The sequence below is a fragment of the Henckelia pumila genome, chromosome 3, assembly GCF_033568475.1.
Source record: "Henckelia pumila isolate YLH828 chromosome 3, ASM3356847v2, whole genome shotgun sequence".
Taxonomy (NCBI): domain Eukaryota; kingdom Viridiplantae; phylum Streptophyta; class Magnoliopsida; order Lamiales; family Gesneriaceae; genus Henckelia; species Henckelia pumila.
In genome coordinates, this window is record NC_133122.1 from 68,904,087 (window position 1) to 68,927,545 (window position 23,459).

Below are 23,459 nucleotides of genomic sequence, written 5' to 3' on the forward strand. Positions count from 1 at the left end.
AAATAATGTGGACTACCTTTGTCCCAACTATATTCTTAACGACTTGAACAATGTGTCATACAACGTGTCTAGTCAGGCCAAGACTTGAAAGATATTATGAAATATTTGAAAAGAAATATGGAGTGGAATATGCCATAATAAATAAATTCATTGTACGTAAGTTTTTAGATATCAAAATAGTTTTTGGTTGCGTGTTTTTTACTCGCATGCGTACGATGTCAAGTTTTAATATAGAAATTAAGTCCAAGTCGATCCCACAGAGAACAAAATAAATGATATTATATTAAATATTTGAAACTAATAAAATCTTAATCCTATATAGAGATACAATGATGGTTTGAGTTTAAATAAATAAAAATTTCAATGAATAAAATTAATTAACGACGAGTTCACAAGATGGAAATTCAATAAGAGATGAATTTTAGAGGTTCGATTTCACTTGACTATCCACCAGTTTAATTCCTAATGAAATCTATATCATAAATTCTTCTAACTTACTAACCAAGAATTATCAATATTTTCTACTTTCTTTCTCAAGTGACAAGTAGAAATTCGTATATAATATCAAACTCAATATTTCTATCAAAGTTTAGATATCAAATTCGGTAAACAACACAATAATTCTTACAATAGCTTCAATGGAATTATAGGCCTCTCGAACTCTATAAACACCAACGATGTATTTTTTTACGGTCCTATTCAAAATCGCCTCTCTTGAGTTCTAGATTTCAAATAAATATAACAATTCAACTAGTGATCAGTTACTTGAATGCAATCAATTCAGAAAAATACAAATAAATCGGATGAAAAATTCTAATATATCAATCAAAATATAAAAAACATGGTCTCAAGTCAAGCTACATCGTCCCTCTAGACAAAAGAATTAGTTCATAACAAAAATAAAAATCAAACAAAGCATGTTCTTGAACATCATTCAAAAATTAGGAGAGAACGAAATAAAAATGAAAGTAGATTATGCTTCTCCGTCTCCGGAAATCGCTTCGTCCGCCTTCGTGCCAAGAATGCTTCTTATCCCTTCTCCTTGGTCTCTAGCCATCTCTAGCCTTCAAAAACTCATGCCAACCCTCGAGTCTCCTCCAAAAAAGCCAAGAAATCTCCTTAAAAATCCGACTAAAAAGTTTCCATATTTTTGGTACAGTGCAGCGCTGGAGCGCTACTTCTTCGGCTCTAGGGCGCTTAGGTTTTGTATTAATTTTTTTTTCAATGAAGGATGTATAGCACTAGAGCACTTAAAAACAGGAGTTGGGGCGCTTGACACAAAAAGTTACGGGATATGGAGCGCCAGGTATAGGGCGTTGGGGCGCTACTCTTGTTCTTCCATTTCACCATCTGCGCAGCATTTTTGTAAAAATCATATCTCAAGTTCTAGTCGTTGGATCGAGCAGAAATTTTTAAAGATTCTTTAAAACATTTTAAAATTTATTCTGAACGGTGAAGATTGGATTTAGACGCCTCTAGTAGCTCCAGTAAGTTTTGTAATCTTGCAGCTCCGTAATTCCTTCTTTCGTCTCTTCTCGCTACTTAACTTTCAATTCTTGCATATCACAAAAACAATAAACAAATACGCATAAACCCGCTCGATATATCACAAAGGCCAAGTTAAATCATATGCAAATTAAGTGCATAAAATTCACTTATCAAATCCTCCCAAACTTAGACTTTTGCTAGTCCCGAGCAAAACAATAATGTGTAATATAATCAGCCTCCGAATTTTATATTCCACGATTCAATTCTCATGTTGGCTAATTTTTTCCAGAGTTCTCGTGTGTGTGTGATTTTTCAATCTCATCTACCCACCTGAATTTCGATAAAATCATGCAATCCATAAGCTTCATAGATTCATTAACTCCGTCCCCAAGTTTCAAAATACAATCAACCAAAGTTTTATTTACACAGATCAAAAGGACTTTTTCAGTTAAAATTTAGGCTCAATAAATTTAAGCAGGAGATTAGGTATCCAGATATATATCAATGGTAATCAAAGACTCGGGATTCAAGCAAAGGAAATTGGATATTTTCAATTTCGGCAGTATTGAGTAAGTAAGATTATTATTTGCATTGCATTGCCAGATATTGATTTGGCTTCCTTCTACTCCAAACCTTCAACATCATTTTGCCTTGTTTTTAGATTAAAATTTCAATCCATTTTTTTTCCAAGGCCTCCCCTCACCATACTTTCTCTACTATTACAATTTTTCTTTGAACTATGACTTTTTAGCTGTTCATTTTTTGTTTTGGATTTTTCATATCAAGGCTAACAAATGAATAGTGGCTAAAAAGGTTCAATGAATTCAAAAAAATTGCCTAAATCACATATGTGTTCAATAAAATCTACCTCAATCTCAAGCAAAAATCACAAGTAATAAAAATCAAATCCTCTAATCCACATCACAAATCCACATAATTTTTTCTAATTGCTATCGAAAATTATGGCATTCGTGCATAATTGTGAGAACTCAAGATTAAATATAGCTAACACAAACTTTTTCAGCACAAAAAATTTATTTACATCATAGGCCAACACCTTTGCACATCATGCCTTTAACTCAAACTAACTCATCGAAAAAATTTCAAAATTTTCACACCCCCCTCAAACATAAATATGTACATTGTCCTCAATGTACAATAATTCAATAACAAGAACAGAGGAATGCACATAGCTGTGGCATGACCGTCAATAGTCATATCCCATCATCATTCTGGGTGCAGGTGCATTGGTAGTCGATATTTCTCACAAATTCTTGGACCTAGAGTAGAAAATTCAATGTCAGCGCATGAACAAGACATGCTCCCAAAAAAATAAATAAATAAATTAAATTAATAACTTAAAAGTACTAAAACAAAACAAAAATAAAATAAACTTGGGTTTTCTTCCAAAAAGCGTTTGGTTTAAAGTCGTCAGCCTGACTGTATGCTGATGTTAACCCATCACTGCCACTTTATTGGAGATGTTGTTCCTCTCTTTCACCCTCCAACCATGCATACTTAAAAATCATCTTGAACTTGGCTTTCTTTTTCACCTTATTTTCCCCCTTCGTATCTCGCCCTTTCTTCAACTCTATTCCTACACCAAAATTTTTCACAGAAGAATCAAATAAATCAATGCGATTACAAGCACGTACCTCATCTTGGTAATTCATGGTCTTATAAATATTAAAAGTAACTGCTTCACCACCAACTTGTAGAGTTAATTCACTCTCTTGTACATCAATCAACGCTCTTCCAGTTGCCAAGAATGGTCTTCCCAGAATTAGAGGGACAACTTGATTTTCCTCCATGTCAAGCACTACAAAATCAGAAGGAAAAATAAATTTATTTACCTTTACCAACATATCCTCAACAATGCCATGAGGATAAGCAACAAAACAATCCGCCAACTGCAGAGTGATCATGGTCGGCTTCACCTCACCAAGCTCCAAGGCCCTAAAAATAGATAAAGACATTAAATTAATACTTGCACATAAATCACATAATTCTTTATTAACAGTCGCACCACCAATAATACAAGGAATAGTGAAACTCCATGGATCTTTTAATTTTTGTAGTAGTTTCTTTTGTAAGATGGCGTTGCACTCTTCAGTCAACTTCACCGTCTCAAATTCCTCACTCTTCCTCAACATCACATCCTTCATGAATTTCGCATAGTGTGGAATTTTCTCCAAAGCATCAGCGAATGGAATGTTTATATGAATTTTCTTGAAGATATCAAGAAACTTAAAAAATTGCTCATCCAAAGCTTTTTTCTTGAACCGCTGAGGATACGGTAAAATTGGTTTTGGCACAGGCGGTTTCTCATACACAATTACAAGCTCATTAATATCATCTAACTTTCTTTGCTTTGCTTCAACTTCAGTTTCTTCAACTGTTGGATTCACAACTCCAACTTCATTTCCAATTTTCAAAGTAATTACCTTGCAATGCTCTATTGGGTTCACCTCACTGTTGCTAGGAAAAGCTCATCTCTGCTTATTCTTCAAGGTATTCGCAAGTTGACCAATTTGTATTTCAAGATTTTTCATAGAAGCATCCACATTGATCAAGTGTGTCTCCATATTATCAAGCCTATTCTCAGTCTTCTCAAATCTTTTTGTTGATTCAGATATAAAATTACCAACCAAATCCTCCAAAGTTGGTCTATCCTCACCCTTTTGATTATTGAAATTCGGTGGAGGATTCAACACATTATTATTATTTGCATATGAAAAATTCGCATGATTGCACAAACTAGGATGATATTGATTTGGTACATGATTACCTCAATAGCCAGTAAAATAGCGGTTGTTCACATATTGAGCTTGCTCCACACATTCAAATCCACCAGTAGGATAAACTAAAGTAGCCAATGATGCCGACTCAGTTGAAACTTGATTTCCCTTGCTCATCGCAGCCAACTATGTAGAAATAGCAGCCATTTGAGCAGTCAAGGCCGTGAACGTTTCAACTTCATGAATTCCAATAGGTTTATTTATCACAGGTCTCTCACTCGGCCACTGATCGTCATATGCTCAAGCATCTCATATGCATCCACAGGAAATTTAGAAAATATTGATCCTCCAGCAGCAGCATCCACAGAAATACGAGTTGGCCCATGTCAACCCATGTTGTAATACTCCCAAGAACCAGTGATTGTAACCAACTACGAGTACTATCCCTAAGAGAGAACGGGAATGGTCGTAGTCTGATGGTGTCCTCAGTAACACCATGAATTTTCACCGTGTCAACAATCTCCAGAAAAATGCGCAGATGTAAATTTGGATATTCAGTAGCTGCACCCCTAAACTGATTCTGCTTCTCCATATTAATTAATGCTGGCTTCAACTCAAAATTATTCGCCGTGATATTCTGCCGAGCAATTCTAGAATAGTGATTGTTGATCACCGGTTTAAATGATCTCTGATTGGCACCAGACCAATATTTTCTCCTCTTTCTCTTTCTTTATCCATTTGTTTAAACTCTTCTCTTCTAGATTTTCTCAAGGCTTTAGCGGCTTTCTCGATTTCAAGATCAAAGATTAGTGAGTCGTAACTTTGGCTTTTTCGCAAAAACTGCATAAACATAGGAGAAAAATTAAAATTAGAACCAATAAAATAAAATAAAATAAATGCGCTAAATCATAATTAAGACTAAATAGCGCAATTTAATATAAATCAAATAAAATTCATTCCCCATCAACGGCGCCAAAAACTTGTTGAGCAACATTTTTTGCTCGCAAGCATACGATGTCAAGTTATAATATAGGAAATAAGTCCAATTCGATTGTAAAGCCCGAAAATATTAAATTATTAATTATGGGATTTGATAATTTAATTCCATATTATGGTCTAATATTGATTTAAGAAGTGAAAGAAATTATAGATTTAATTTCCAAGCCGAAAATATTTAATTTGGAATTTTCTGGATTTTGAGAATTAAATTCCGAGAATTCTTAAATTAAAAGAATAAATATTCGATTTGAATATTTATGGAATTCGAGATTAAATTCCATATTTCAGGAATTAAAGAAGATTAATTTTGAAGATACAACCCGATCAGGGACTGATTTGAGAATATCGAAGATTCGAGGACTAAAGAGCAATAGGCCGGGATTATTGATTTAATCTGAATTTATTTAATTTTAATCCGAGTATATTTAATTTGGGAATATTTTGAGTTTCAATTTAAATTCTAATATTCTTAAATTATTTTGGATTGAAATTGAATTAAAAAGAAGGTCGAGTACTGAATTGCAATTAATGAAGACTTGAGGGGCTAAATTGAAATTTATGCAATACATATCTGATTCTTAAATCATATTGTCAGCAATGAAACGTGGAGATGGCATATGTATTCAGAATATTGAACAGAGGAAGCCGAACCCTTCTCTTTGCTTTTCATTTCCGATTTTCAAAACGCCGTAACTCTTGATCCGCTCGTCCGATTTTGATTCCGAAAAGTGTTCTGGAATCCTTGAAACGAGTCCTTCGATTTGATGTAAGTATTTAATCATCTCGGCATGTTTTGAAGAACGAAATTTGGTAGAGATCAGTACTTTGGTATATGATCAGGTTCTTGACGTGTTGTATCGTTTATTTTCTAAACCGGATCGAATATGGATTAAGGAATGAACTTGTCATGATTTCCAGCATGTATATAAAGAGTTATAGCAGCTGATTGTGTTTAATATGCTGGTGTATGAGGTTATAGTGATGATATATCACACGTTTATGAAATTAAAGAAGTTAACGTCGAATTCGATATTTCGTCGGTTACCGATATTTAATCGCTACGCCGTTGATTGATGTTTTGAAGCCGTTTTGATAGCCAATGACTGAGATAAGACCTTCTTTGAAATGTTATCGATGATATAGCATTTTTATTTCTCAGTTTCAGATGAGTTTCGAAGGCTAACGACTCACGACTCCGAGTTGTATCGAAGAAGAAGACGTTGAGATTTGAAGCGTTCAAAACAGAAGAAATACGAAGGTATAATGATGACATCGTGAGTCAGGGACTTTGAAACTCAAGAACGACTATTATTGAGTTATCCCGCCAAAATCACATACGTATTTATTGTTTTGATTTGATTTTTATGTTGTCGATCCATCCCAGGTAGTGGATCTTTGATTTGAGTTGATATGATTATGATACGAGATTATATTGAATTGATTCTATGCCAAGGTTGCGGTTAACCTTATTTTCTAGCCCAGAATGGCTACATTAGATGAATATTCATGTCAAGATCGGATACGAATCTTGATGGCAATGAAGTTGAATGAATCAATTCTCGATCGATCGAAAGAAGCGTTATTTACTCTATTTTTTGAGTCGAGTTAAATAGAGTCGATATGATTTATTTAACGCTTTTGATATGTTGCTTATACTGAGATGATTTCTCACCGGAGTTTATCCGGCTGTTGCTTTGTTTTGTATGTGTGCATTGCAACAGATGGGGCAGGAGCTAGTCTGAGAGGACGTTGATAGCTCGGGAGCGAGATTTAGCAAGTGTGGACTCGGGTTTTAAGTTGAAAAACTTGACATGAAACTTATGTTTTAGAAGCTCACTTTTGAGACTTGGTGTAGCTTGTAGTTTCATGTCTTTTGAGCTATTTATTTGATGTAATAAATGCATGATTTGATGTTAGGAACTTGATATACGAATGTATGCATGTTCTTAGATTTTATAACATGTTTTAGACTTGAATTTGATAGCTTGGAATGGATTGAAGGGATCAAATTGCTGATAAAGGAACAGAGCAGATTTTCTGCCCAGGATTCGCCCGGGCGGCAGAAAACTACAGCCCGGGCGCACCCCCTTTTGAAAAAAAAAAAATTTGTTTGATCCTTATTCTTTCCTTATTAGATTAATGATGCTTATTCATTAATTACCCCTTAAGATTTGAGATTAGCAACCCGAGGCCCCACAACAGGTGGTATCAGAGCATAAGTTTCTCGGACTGAGGTAGATGTTGAGCAGGGTAGATTGAGTCACATGCATTTATAGTATTGCATGATTATGCATTACGCGATTTGATGATTTGATGATGTGATGATTTGCATGTGAGCGTGATCTATCTTTGAAATTCAACTGCCTGATTTACTGATTTGTAAATTTTTGAATTTCTTACTGATTTTGTTATAAGATTTTTCTCGGGTGATGTAAGCAACCAGAATCAAAGAGAACATTGTTCTTTGGGTGACGTAAGAACCCCAGACTGACAGAATTGTATGGCCAGAAGAAACAGAATGGTATGGTCAGACTGAATAGAACCGTATTGCTCAGCTGAAAGAAGTATCTCTAATTGATCAGAACAGAATATCAGCGAATGAATAGATGTTATTGCAGGTAGAAGTTGGCCTGAAGTACTTGATCAGTTGTTCAAATACCTGAAAGATACAGATGAATATCGTATCAGATCAACTGTCTACGAACTTCAAGACCTAGCAACCAGCTGATAAATTTTGACGGAGAAAATGATGAAAGAACAGAGGTATATTAATTTGTTGGTAAGTTCTTAGAACATGATTTTTGTTTATAGTTCTTTGCCACAACAGATATAAATGATGAGAAAGAAAAATACACCATCTCGAAGTTGAATATTTTGAATATTGAAGAATGTTTTATTAGAATTTTCAAGCCTACTATAATTCTTTGAATTGTAGTTAATGAAAAAGCTCAAGATTGAGTGAAGTAATTAATGGCTTGAATTTGAAGATTATGTCTGATTAAATGTTGACGACTGAAAGATTTTATGAAAGACATAGACAGGACTAAGAGAACTGAAATTGACTGATGAAGTAGAATGAATGAAATTGTAGATATGCCACAGTGTATGAGATAATCACCATTGGCTGAAATTTTCCTTCCAAAAGAGATATGAAAGTAGTTCTTTACCTCTAGTAGACCGATACAGATAACATACATTGTAGAGGGAGTTATCTGGACAAGCAGATGTGGTAGATTATATTTGAAGCAAATCAGGTTTTAAGTTGATTTGAATGAAGAACAGTTCCAGAAATATACAGAGTAAGAGAATGAAAATGCACCTGAGAATGAAATTGCAGGTAACAGATTTATTTTGTTTTAACCTGTTTATGTTAAATGGTGTAAGAGATATATGATAGCGGAAAGCTTATTATATGATGATCTCTGTATCAGAAAAGAGAATTTGTGAATTGAACTGAAGAATGAAACTATTGCTTCGATGAACTGAAACTGAACATGATTGTGTTCATATTGAAATATTTGTTTATGCTGCATGATAGATGATGATGCACTAATAGAATACATATGAGCAGAAGAATTGAGGATAAGAAGCTATAAAATTAGATCAGCAAGAACATAATATGCATATGAATATGATGATATGAAATAGAATCTCGAATTAAGATTCTGTGATTTCGGTTTGATATATGATGTTTGATTACAGAAATATTCCGAAATCAGTATATTCGATGCACTAGATATGTTCAAGATCTAAATCAGCATTGATAGATATGTCAATGAATAGAGATGACAGATAGATTCCAATAAGAATTCGACTTTAGCTTAAGTTGTGAATTGGAATTGTATAGCGACTTGATGAATTGATGAATTGAATGCTGCTTTTGAGGTTTATAGAATAGATTATGATATGAAAAATCAGTTACAAATGAGTCTTTTCTGATATTACTGAAGTTATTACATCATAAGATCATGATTTTTGAAATTCTTGATATCGATTCTGAGGTTTTGTATTCGATCTCAATTGATTTTGATGGACTCTTATTCTTTGGTAGAGTCTGACTTGTTTTACTCGTCTTGAGTTGAGATGCTAGTGAGTTGTTTTCACTTAGCAGATTGTCATTCATACTATTGTTCTTTGGATGACCTTAACTTGAGTGAGTTTCTTTGATTATGAATTTCAAGAATTGTTGATTGTTTGATGTATACATTCAGTATATTTTGATGTTTTGGCTCGTAGCTGATAGAATTTCCAATTCTGATTATCGGAAAAATTTTGAGTTGATGATATAATTTGCTGAGAATTGGAAAATAGAACGAAGAGACGAGATGAATATTTGATTGATTAATCTTTGATTTATGTGCTTGAGTGTCAAGATAGATACTTACACAAGCAGAATTACTGTAATTCAAGCTCAGTTAGAATTGATTGGGAAAGATTAAAGCATATGGAGATGAAATCACGTGATTAGAATTTGATTGAGAAATAGGAATGAGGAATGAGATAGACATTTGATGAATTGATTTCAGATTTATGTGTATTCTGGTCTGAATATTCTGATGAATATATAACCAATCAGAATGATTTTCAATTGGAAATGCATCAAAATTGATACGAAGATGAAAGAAACACAGAAAGTAAACTGAAGCGATGAGAATTCAGTAAAGAATGTCATATTGAGATATGAATTAAAGTCTCAGACCAGAATGGATGAATTTTATTATACTTGATTATCTGATTGTGCTTGATATTTTCGAAAAGAGATATCAGAATTTGAAGAATTTCACAACGATGAATTCAATATTCATTCACTAATTGTTTTATCAGAAGATAAAGCAAATAGATGTAACAGAATTAGTTCGTTTTCGAAGTTAAACGTATAGAGAGTTTCTGATGAAGTTGGAAAATTGCTGACTAAATGAGTTCAGTGATAGTTTAGAAACTCCAAAAATTGAAACGAGATTATGATTTGAAAGAATAATTTTGTGAAACTACCAATATGAAGCAGTATATATGAGGTAAACAGGTGGTAGTTATGATTAAATTGACTGAAGTTACTGACTAAGGTGATTTGTCTGTACGAATGAATCACTGATCCGTGATTAGAACGGTGTGAGATGTCACAGTAAGCCAAGAATTATTGTTTCAATTGAGACATTAGGTTTACTAGTGAATTGTAATGCAGACAATCAGAAGGCTCTGAGTACTTTTTGGATGTAAAAGTACGAGATGTTATTCTTGAATTAAAGAATAGTCAGAGCAGATGAATCGAATTTTTGAGACTGAACTTTATCTGACATGATACCGATTATCAACAACTCTGAATGTGGATACAACAGATTATAATTTGATTAATGAATAGTCCGAATAGACTAATCAGATTTTGCAGAATATACTATCTGAGATGTGAATAACAGCTATCTATTCAGATCTGTGAAGAAGATAGAGATGTGATGAAAGTACAGGAATGATTAAAATCTATAGTCAGGATTAAGACTTTAGATGTATTCAACAGAATGTGGCATCGATTGATTGATTGATGTTCTGAGAGTTGGTTGATGTGATTGCATTATCCTATTTTTTTCGATTGATGGATTATCTGAGTTGATTTTCCAGATATTGAGAATATTCTCAGAACGTTAATACCTGATTCGGTATTAATTGAATTGATGTATTGCCACTGGATGAATTTAATTCCTGTAACAGCTATCAAATTTATCTTGAGAAAATGTTATGATAATCTGATGAAAAGAAATCAATTTTTTTTGTGTTGAAATGATACTACCGAAGTATACGACGTTAGATCAGACATGAGTTGTCGATATCAGATCAGATTTGATTTGAGACATATAAAGATTTTGAAAATGAATCTGTACGAAATGAAAACAGAGACGAAGTAACAGAAGTAGTAATTGAATGATAGATACAAATTTTGAAGCTGAAACTGATTAGTTAAGCAGAAAAGTTATTCTTGAAACATCATTCCATTCAGAATAGAAAAGAGCAGAGTTTAATTTACAGATTCAGAATATGAAGTTGAATACTGATCTTGAAACGATGAACTGAATGACAGTAGACTTGATATATTTTTTATGCATAGCATAGAATGATAAAGAGAATGAAACAAGTCGTCACTGAAGATGAATTTCATTGACTGAGATGTCGGACCGATCTGATGATGGGATTGATTGATTTATTCTTTTCAGTTTGATATGATGGATCCGAGTCATTCCACATATCTAAGATAAGGAAATGTCAGTTCGATTATTTCCTATGTATTGTCACTAGATGAGATAGCTATCGAAAAGATTCTGAGTTAAGTCGATTAGTCGACAGATCCTTGATTGAGGAAAGAAACAACTTAGAACGAATTCTTTTCAATGACTTGAAGTATAACTGAATAATAGAAACAGATTTGAAGAAATAATCTGATATGAGATGAAGAGATGAGATACGAAGATCAGAGTTATATGATTGAAGTGAGAATAACTTCAGATAATCATTCAGCCTATCAGATTGAATAATTCGATTGAATACGATTTCGAGGACGAAATCATTCCTTAGAGGGGAGGAATTGTAAGGCCCGAAAATATTAAATTATTAATTATGGGATTTGATAATTTAATTCCATATTATGGGCTAATATTGATTTAAGAAGTGAAAGAAATTATAGATTTAATTTCCGAGCCGAAAATATTTAATTTGGAATTTTTTGGATTTTGAGAATTAAATTCCGAGAATTCTTAAATTAAAAGAATAAATATTCGATTTGAATATTTATGGAATTTGAGATTAAATTCCATATTTCGGGAATTAAAGAAGATTAATTTTTAAGATACAACCCGATCAGGGACTGATTTGAGAATATCGAAGATTCGAGGACTAAAGAGCAATAGGCCGGGATTATTGATTTAATCTGAATTTATTTAATTTTAATCCGAGTATATTTAATATGGGAATATTTTGAGTTTCGATTTAAATTCTAATATTCTTAAATTATTTTGGATTGAAATTGAATTAAAAAGAAGGTCGAGGACTGAATTGCAATTAATGAAGACTTGAGGGGCTAAATTGCAATTTATGCAATACATATCTGATTATTAAATCATATTGTCAACAATGAAATGCGGAGATGGCATATGTATTCAGAATATTGAACAGAGGAAGCCGAACCCTTCTCTTTGCTTTTCATTTCTGATTTTCAAAACGCCGTAACTTTTGATCCGCTCGTCCGATTTTGATTCCGAAAAGTGTTCTGGAATCCTTGCAACGAGTCCTTCGATTTGATGTAAGTATTTAATCATCTCGGCATGTTTTGAAGAACGAAATTTGGTAGATATCATTACTTTGGTATATGATCATGTTCTTGACGTGTTGTATCGTTTATTTTCGAAACCGGATCGAATATGGATTAAAGAATGAACTTGTCATGATTTCCAGCATGTATATAAAGAGTTATAGCAGCTGATTGTGTTTAATATGCTGGTGTATGAGGTTATAGTGATGATATATCACACGTTTATGAAATTAAAGAAGTTAACGTCGAATTCGATATTTCGTCGGTTACCGATATTTAATCGCTACGCCGTCGATTGATGTTTTGAAGCCGTTTTGATAGCCAATGACTGAGATAAGACCTTCTTTGAAATGTTATCAATGATATAGCATTTTTATTTCTCAGTTTCAGATGAGTTTCGAAGGCTAACGACTCAAGACTCCGAGTTGTATCGAAGAAGAAGACGTTGAGATTTGAAGCGTTCAAAACAGAAGAAATACGAAGGTATAATGACGACATCGCGAGTCAGGGACTGTGAAACTCAAGAACGACTATTCTTGAGTTATCCCGCCAAAATCACATACGTATTTATTGTTTTGATTTGATTTTTATGTTGTCGATCCATCCCAGGTAGTGGATCTTTGATTTGAGTCGATATGATTATGATACGAGACTATATTGAATTGATTATATGCCAAGGTTGCGGTTAACCTTATTTTCTAGCCCAGAATGGCTACGTTAGATGAATATTCATGTCAAGATCGGATACGAATCTTGATGGCAATGAAGTTGAACGAATCAATTCTCGATCGATCGAAAGAAGCGTTATTTACTCTATTTGTTGAGTCGAGTTAAATAGAGTCGATATGATTTATTTAACGCTTTTGATATGTTGCTTATACTGAGATGATTTCTCACCGGAGTTTATCTGGCTGTTGCTTTGTTTTGTATGTGTGCATTGCAACAGATGGGGCAGGAGCTAGTCTGAGAGGACGTTGATAGCTCGGGAGCGAGATTTAGCAAGTGTGGACTCGGGTTTTAAGTTGAAAAACTTGACATGAAACTTATGTTTTAGAAGCTCACTTTTGAGACTTGGTGTAGCTTGTAGTTTCATGCCTTTTGAACTATTTATTTGCTGTAATAAATGCATGATTTGATGTTAGGAACTTGATATACGAATGTATGCATGTTCTTAGATTTTATAACATGTTTTAGACTTGAATTTGATAGCTTGGAATGGATTGAAGGGATCAAATTGCTGATAAAGGAACAGAGCAGATTTTCTGCCCAGGATTCGCCCGGGCGGCAGAAAACTACAGCCCGGGCGCACCCCCTTTTGAAAAAAAAAAAATTGTTTGATCCTTATTCTTTTCTTATTAGATTAATGATGCTTATTCATTAATTGCCCCTTAAGATTTGAGATTAGCAACCCGAGGCCCCACATCGATCCCACAGAGAATTAAATAAATGATATTATATTAAATATTTGCAACTAATAAAATCTTAATCTTATGTAGAGCTACGATGATGGTTTGAGTTTAAATAAATAAAAATTGCAATGATTAAAATTAATTAACGACGAGTTAACAATACGAAAATTCAATAAGAGATGAATTCTAGAGGTTCGATTTCACTTGACTATCCACCAGTTTAATTCCTAAAGAAATCTATATCATAAATTCTTCTAGTTTACTAACAAAGAATTATCAATATTTTCTACTCCATTTCTCAAGTGACAAGTAGAAATTCGTATCTAATATCAAACTCAATATTTCTATCAAAGTTTAGATATCAAATTCAATAAACAGCACAATAATTCTTACAACGGCTTCAATGAAATTATAGGCCTCTCGAACTCTATAACACCAACGATATATTTTTCTACGGTCCTATGCAAAATCGCCTCTATCAAGTGCTATATTTCAAATAAATATAACAATTCCACTAGTGATCAGTTAATTGAACGCAATAAATTCAGGAAAACACAAATAAACCGGATGAAGAATTCTAATATATCAATCAAAATATCAAAAACATGGTCTCAAGTCAAGCTAAGTCGACCCTCTAGACAAAGAAATTAGTTCATAACAAAAATAAAATCAAACAAAGCATGTTTATGAACATCATTCAAAAATTAGGAGAAAGAACGAAATAAAAATGAAAGTAGATGATGCTTCTCCATCTTTGGAAGTCGCTTCGTCCGCCTTCGGCCAAGAATGCTTCTTATCCCTTTTCCTTGGTCTCTAGCCGTCTCTAGCTTTCAAAAACTCATGCAAAACCTCGAGTCTCCTCCAAAAAATCCAATAATTATCCTTAAAAAAAGTTTCCATATTTTCGGTACATTGCAGCGCTGGAGCGCTTCAACTTCGGCATTGGGGCGCTTAAGTTTCATATTTATTTTTTTTTCAATGAAGGACGTCTAGCGCTGGAGCGCTTAAAAACAGGCGCTGGAGCGCATGACACAAAAATTTACGGGCGCTGGGGTGCTACTCTTGTTCTTCCATTTCACCATCTGCGCACCATTTTTGAAAAAATCATATCTCGAGTTCTAGCCGTCGGATCGAGCTGAAATTTTGACAGCAGCTTTAAAACATCCTAAATTTATTCGGAACGATGGATATTAGATTTATATTTTTCTAGGAGCTCCAATTATTTTCGTAATCTTGCAGCTCCGTAATTCCTTCTTTCGCCTCTTCTCGCTACTTAACTTTCAATTCTTGCATATCACAAAAACAATAAATAAATACGCATAAACCCGCTCGATATATCACAAAAGCCAAGTTAAATCATATGCAAATTAAGTGCATAAAATGCACTTATCATTTATGTCAAATATATTATAAGCTAAGTCCAGCATTTTCAATTGTTACTACATGACTTTTGTGAAAATCATATCTCAAGTTCTAGCATTCGGATCGAGCTGAAATTTTGACAGCAGCTTTAAAACATCCTAAATTTATTCTGAACTGTGTAAAAACTTAAAATTTAACATTAATTAAAACTAGGGGTGGAAAAAATTCTCAAAATCCCGACCCTTCCTGAATCCCATCCCATTCCCGTCCCGAAAAAATCTCAACCCGAAATTTTCCCGACCCAAACTTTCGAGATTTTTCCCATCCCGATTAATATCGGGAGCGGGATCGGGATCGGGAATAAAACCTTATCTCAACGGGATTCCCGACCCGTCCCGAAATAATATAACAATATATTTTATTAATATTATTAATATAATAAGCTAAATATTATTAGGTTTCAACTCATATAACACTTAATTGTGAACTTAATTCACATAATTTTTATTGTTTGAACCATCAAATTGTAAAATCACGAAATGCCATTTTATTTTTGTGTAATGTTTTTAAAAATTAAATTAATAATTTAATTAATTCATATTTTTAATTATCTAATTAGAACAAATATGTAGAACAAGACTCAAAAGATTAATTTGACAATCTATTTACCAAAATTTATTTAGTAATTGTATCCGAACATTTTATTAATAATTATCCGATACATTTTTTCTCTTAACAAAACTTTGAAACATTAGCCAAAATATTTTAATATTATATGTTTTAAGTTGAATATTTATTTTTATTTATAAATATAAGTTTCTAAATAGTATATTTAATAAAATTATCACAATTTTTTTTTATTTTTGAACGAAATCTTGAATATGAAAAACAATTCGGGATTTTCTCTCCCTACCCGACGAGATCCCGAACATTCGAGATCCCGAATACTCGGGTCCCGAAATGTTTCGGGTACGGGATCGGGAGGAAAAAAAGTTTCCCGATTCTTTTCGGGACGGTAGTTGGGTAGGGGGTTTACGGGACGGGTCCCGATCCTATTTCACCCCTAATTAAAACTTGATATAAATGATGTCCAAATATTTAATAAAATTCTCGAATCATGCAGAAATAAATTAATATCTCAACTAAAAATCCATAAACCATGCATCCATTATAAAATAATATTTTCGACCACCATAAACGTGCAAATACGGAAAAATTGTTTTTAAGTACTAATAAAATATCATGACGTAAAATACGAATAGCATCGATCACGGGTGCCGTCTGTGTATGAACTCATAGGCCCTCACCGCCGATCGAAGCAACCGTGTCATCAACTATATCATCATACTCACCTGCACCATATAAGCGTAGTGAGCCTAGAGACCCAACATGTTTTATCTCATAATAACAAGGTTTAAAATCATGCAAACACATAATCATACTAATACATATAACTTACATGAACATGCATCCATGATCTTAAAAATAATGCATCAATATCTGTCAACATCCGTCCATACATAAATCATAACTAATCATACATAACATAATTGAGCATGTCATAATCATAAAAACTGAGTATAGTTATATCCATGAATGTGACTAATAACTGTGCCGACTGATTAGTGTAAAAGAACCAACGTATGTGGCGGTAAATAATCACCTCTATGCTGGTAGTAAACTACCTATGTGCTGGTGGTAAACCACCTCTTTACTGGTAGTAAACTACCTCTATGCTGGTGGTAAACCACCTCTGTGCTGTCACATCACTTCAATTTTCATCAAAAATATTTTTCATGCTCAATTCTCAATCATTAACACATCATAAAATATTTCATGTATGCATGAACTTAAAATATGTCCGTAATATATATTTAATTAATTTTTATAATAAATATATTTATACTTAAAACAAACATCATGCATAAAATAAATTAAATATATATTCCGGACATAGTCATTTTTCATGGGATTGTCCAAACTTCTTGTCCCCTAGACTTAAGCCCATAAAATCTAAGACTGGCCCAATAACTTAATTTAAGCCCAAACATCATAATTTCACAAAATAAAATAATTAAACATAATTGGGCTCAAATAAAATATTTAAGCCCAATAACTTATTTAAGCCCAATATTAATCACTGACAGGCCCAAAAATTCACAGTCTGGCCCAATAATTCCAATGGACTCCCAAGTCCATGAAAATTATTGGGCTTACTTAAATAACTAATTTTTAAGGCCTAATTAAAATAATTAAAAGCCCAAATAAATTTTTAAACAATTGAATTAGCCGAAAAATACCACTTAATCTAATTAATACTTAAAAATAAAAATACCTGAGCCCAACTAACTTAACCCAGACCCGGACCCAACTAACATGACCCATGACCGGACAAACCCGGCCCGAACCCCCAGCCCTGGCCCAGCCCGCCTCCAGCCCAGCCCTACCCCCTTCCCCTCCTCTCTTGCTCTTGGCCGCGAGCAGCAGGCCTTTATGGCCTGCAGCCGGCCGGAGAACCACCCCCACTGGCTAGTCCACTTCCAGACCTTTCCAAAAAGCTAAGAACCAACCCAAACCATGCACTATAGGTGGAGAACAAACCCAAACACCAGCCTATATCTGATCTCGCGCGTGCAGGTGAGCGATTCGACCAAAACCAATCGTTCTCCCTACTCCGGCCCCCTTTTTCCATCAAAAAACTTCTCACTTCTATAAAACATCTAGAGGTTTCCATCAAGCTAAAAATCAGCCCAAACCGTGGCCTAAGGTAAGAGAACGAAGCCTAACACTCAGGCTGTTCTCAGCTCGCGCTATATCTAAAATTTTTCGATAACTTAAAGTTTTCGATAACTTAAAGTTTTTGCGCTATAGAGATTTACCTAGCACTATAGAGGTTTATTAATTTTCTTATCTACGCGATAAAATAATTTATTTCTTCAAAAAATCTAAAATTTTCATAACTGCGGGTTAAATGCTGAAATAATTTTGAACTATGCACATAAGAACATAAGAACATAAATATCATTTAAACCTAATTCTAAATTTTTAAATAATTATTTTCCTAATTATGCATGCAAATTTACGTATGAAAAATACCGGGTGCTACAATTCTCCCCCCTTAGATTGAATTTCGTCATCGAAATTAAAGTACTTACCCAAACAACTCCGGGTAGCGAGTTCTCAAGTCGGTCTTAGTCTCCCAAGTAGCTTCCTCTTCAGAGTGATTCAGCCACTGGACCTTGACCATCGGTATGACCCGCGTCCTAAGCCTCCGCTCCTCTCTAGCTAAAATTCGTACTAGTCTCTCCTCAAATGCTAGCTCTAGAGTCAACTGTAGAAGCTCATAATCAAGAACATGCGACGGATTCGAGATGTATCTCCGAAGCATGGACACATGGAACACGTTGTGCACTGCCGCAAGACCTGGTGGTAGCGCCAAATGGTAGGCCAACGTGCCGACTCTCTCCAGAATATTGAATGGGACAATACACCTCGGATTGAGCTTGCCTCTCCGACCAAAGCGCATCATGCCCTTCATAGGTGACACCTTCAGAAACACATGGTCGCCAATAGCAAACTCTAGATCTCGTCATCGTGTGTCAGCATAACTCTTCTGACGACTCTGATCAGTCCTCATACGATCATGAATCTGAGTCACAACATCTGTAGTATGCTGCACTATCTCGGGACCAAGTAGAATTCTTTCTCCAACCTCATCCCAGTGCACGGGATATCTGCATCTCCTCCCATAGAGAGCCGCATAAGGAGTCATGCCTATAGACGGCTGATAACTGTTGTTATAGGTGAACTCCACTAATGGCAATCTCGTTTCCCAAGAGCCCTGGAAATTGATGACACAAGCCCTCAATAGATCATCGAGAACCTGGATCACTCTCTCAGACTGGCCATCTGTCTGGGGATGAAAAGTTGTGCTGAATAGTAGCCTAGTCCCCAATGTTGTGTGTAGACTCTTCCAAAATGCAGACGTGAATCTCGGATCTCTGTCTGACACAATAGACACCGGTATGCCAAGCAGTCTGACAATCTCTCGGATATAAAGCTCCGCATACTGGGTCAAAATAAAGGTAGTCCTCACCGGTAAGAAATGAGCTGACTTGGTGAGTCTATCTACAATCACCCAAATCATTGTACAACCTCTGTCACTCCTTGGAAGACCAACCACAAAATCCATCGTGATGTTCTCCCATGTGGGGACCTCGGGTTTCTAATCTTATTTAGGGCAATTACTAAACAAATAACATTCATTAAACATCAATTGAATAAAGCAAGAGCCAAGTAAAAAAAAAAATTAAAAAAATTCAGTGTCTCGCTCCATCGGTGAAAAACACCCGATCGAGCGAGCACAATTGCTCAGCTCTCGGATGGAAATATAATTTGGCCTCGCTCAATCCGTCAACTTCTGCGGATCGAGCGAGCCAAAAACTCAAATCCTCTGTTTGCAATTTACAAGGCTCGCTCGATCCGTCAACTTCTGCGGATCGAGCGGCCTCCAAATTCCAGAAAACTCTGAATGATTATTTTTGCTGTCAAAACCATACACTATCAAATCTCATCACCATAATAAATACAAGGCATGGTTTCAAAGTTTCAAAACTTGCATATACATATAAACAAAGTCAGAAGCATTTATACATGCATTTTATTACATCCACAAGTCGCTAAAGATCGGTAAACGACAACAATTATCTCAAACTTTATACATGTAATCCAAACAAACTAGACCAAAGTTTCATGCTTCTAAAGTTCAAGACATCATCTACAACCCGAGTCCTCACGTGCTAGACTCTCTCCCAGCTGTCAATGACGTCGATGACTAGCTTCTGCCCCTTCTTTTGTCATGCACACATACAAAACAAGACAACAGAAGGATAAACTTCGGTGAGATACAATTCTCAGTATAACCAACATATATAAAGCGTTAAATAAATCATCTTGACTCTATTTAAACTCGACTCAACAAATAGAGTACGTAAACGCTTTACATACGAATTGATTCACATAACTTCAAAGCCATCAAGATTCATAACTGATCTTGACATGGATATCCATCTAACGAGTTCGTAAACGACTCGCAAATAAGTTTAACCGCAACCTTGGCATAGAATCAATCAATATAGCATCATATCAACTCGAATATAAAGATCCACTACCTGAGATGGATCGACAACACCACAATCAAATCAAAAACATAAACAAGTATGTGGTTTATGCGGGCCAACTCAAGGTTAGTTGTTCTTGAGTTTCAAAGTCCCTACTTCGCGATGTCGTCATTATACCTTCTTTTATTGAGGTTCTGAACTCTTCAAATCTGTAAGATATAATCAAAATACATATATCAAACTCCATATCAATCTATCATTTCAGAAATGAGTCAAAACCATCAAGAATTCATCAATCAATCGCATTTCAAACCTCAACTCTTTCTTCGTTAGTTCAAGTCGGCGTCTTGTGTCGTTTAGCCTTCAAACTCAACTGAAATTGAATAAGAAAAATACTATAACATTCATAACATCTCAACAACACCTTCAACTTAGAAATCGGCTATCAAAACAGTTCCAAAACTCGATTAAACGACGTAGCGACTCAAAATTGGTAACCGACGTAAACCCCGACTTCGAAACTTGTAACTCAAATTCATATATCAGCATATATCTTATAAAACTCAGTAACAAAACATCATATCAGCAGCTATACGCATCGATATACATGCTAGAAGTCATAACCAAAACATTCAACCAACCAACTTCGATCCGGTAGCGCATATACAATCGATAGCATGTTAAGAATATAACAAGGACATAAAATCTGATCTCTGCTCAATAACTGATTCTGAAACCCATATAAAACATCATAAAACTTACACAAGATCGAAGCCCTTGTCTTAAGGATTCCAGAACAATTTACGGAATCGAAATCGGACAACCGGTTCAAAAGTTACGGCAATTTGAATATCAAACTTTCAAAGGAAAAAGGAAATGAACGCGGCTCTGTTCTTGGTTTCGAAATTTGCTGAACAAAATATGATTCTTACACGTTGCACATGCTGAGTAATAATTCTAAAATCGGATAGCTTCAATAGAAATTGCAATTTAGTCCCTCAATTCTTCAATAATTGCAATTCGGTCCTCGGCCCTTATTTTAATTCAATTTCAATCCTAAATAATTTAAGAATATTAGAATTTAAATCAAAACTCTAAATATTCCCAAATTAAATATACTCGGATTAAAATTAAATAAATTTGGATTAATATTAATTAATCACGGGCCTTACATTTCTCCCCCACTAAGACATGAGTTCGTCCTCGAATTCATAAACAGTATAGATATGCAGACTGCATGCTCATAAGAATAAAGAATAACTGAAAACTGAATAAGAACTCACATCAGTGGAATAGATAAGGAAATCGTTGCTTCATATCTTCTTCGACTTCCCACGTTGCTTCTTCAACTCCGTGTCTACTCCATTGAATCTTCACCAATGGAATGGTCTTCGTTCGGAGTTGCTTTGTCTTCCTATCAAGAATCTGAATAGGTTGCTCGAAATAGCTAAGAGTGTCATCCAACTCAGCTTCATCGGAGCGAATCACATGAGATGCATCAGATATGTACTTCCTCAACATCGATACATGAAAGACGTCATGTATTCCAGATAAATACATAGGAAGAGCGAGTCGATAAGCTAGATTGCCTATCTTCTCGAGAATCTCATACGGCCCAATATACCTCGGAGATAATTTTCCTTGTTTGCCAAATCGAACTGTGCCCCTGAACGGTGAAATCTTCAGAAACACTCTATCTCCCTGATCAAAAGATAACGGTCGTCGTCGTACATTTGCATATCTCGTCTGTCTATGCTGCTGTAAGGCCCTGAAATTAATTATTTCAAGATTAGCAGAGTTGATTATTATTTATTTTGGAATTAAGGGAGATTGATTGAGCCGAGATTGAATTGATTTAATTGGGATTTTCAGGGACCGAAATGCAAGATGGGACTTATTATTATTATTATCCTTGCAAGTGGTCCTCCCCATCACTTCACCATCACTTCATCTCCTTCTCCCTCTCCTCCCTCTCCATTTTCGTACGTGCTGAAGCGGAAGCCATGAGAGGCGACTTCTTCAATCTTTTCTTCCGTCCGATTCGCTCGATCCGACCGTTAGATTTCAGATTCGAGTTGAGATTCACGATCACCGCAACGAGGGCTTCATTCTGACGTAAGTTTTGTTACGATCCACGAACTTTGAATTTTGCTGGGTTGTCAGAATTTGATAATTTTCGGGTATGTTGTGCTTGAGCTAGCATAGATCGTGTATTCGAAGTCGATTCGGAAAAAGAACAAAGTTTGGATTTTTTATGATTTTAGGAGCCTAATTTCGAAAATGGGTCTTTGGATTTTGTTGGATTTTGTTGTGTTTTGATGGATTGGAAGATGATATGAGTTGTTTGGAATGGTTTGATGATGTTGAGGATTTTTGGTTTGAACGTTTATAGCCGTTATGCCGTCAAAATCGAGTTTTGGATTATCAGTTGTTTGTTTCGGTTTGATTTCCGGAATTGTTTGAGTTGATGAATTGACATCGAATCTGTATAATCTTCATTTTCAGATTTGGATTGAAGTTTTGGTTTTGGATCGAACTTGGGAGTTGAATCGATTCAGAATTGAAGAACGGTATAGTATTGAACTTCTTGAGATGGCTCGACTGGTTTTGATTCGATATTGATTGAGTTTCTTTGCTTCGATTGTTTTGATTCGATTGATTATTTATTTGAGTTCGTTGTTATTTTTAGATTGAATCCTCGACGAACTTGAAAGGTAAAAAGACGACGATTGAATGAACGGGACGATTAACTCGAATTTGAATTAATTGGAGTGCCCGAAAGAAATCACATACTCGTATGCTTTTCGAATTATTTGATTTTAAATGGAATGAGTTTAGTTTCATTTGCATACATCTTGAGCCGAAGATTCGATTCGTTTTGAATTTAGACGATTTAGGGAGCTATATTGAAGTGTCTTTGGATTTCGAGTTTTTCCAATTGCTAGAATGCTTCTTATAGTTGCTCTGAAGTCTAGGGGTCTGAGTTGAGCGACATCCACCCCGAATAGTTGTTCGTGAAACCTTGACCCTGGGATCCCAACCGAGTACC

The 23,459-nt window shown here is 34.8% G+C and overlaps 1 protein-coding gene across 1 annotated transcript; it reads right to left on the reverse strand.

Annotated features, from left to right (window-relative positions):
- Positions 1–2,960: 2,960 nt before the first annotated feature.
- On the reverse strand, positions 2,961–3,653 carry LOC140888965 (uncharacterized). The gene has a single exon (XM_073296657.1). It carries the CDS (start codon positions 3,651–3,653, stop codon positions 2,961–2,963), a length of 693 nt encoding a protein of 230 aa, XP_073152758.1.
- Positions 3,654–23,459: the final 19,806 nt, after the last annotated feature.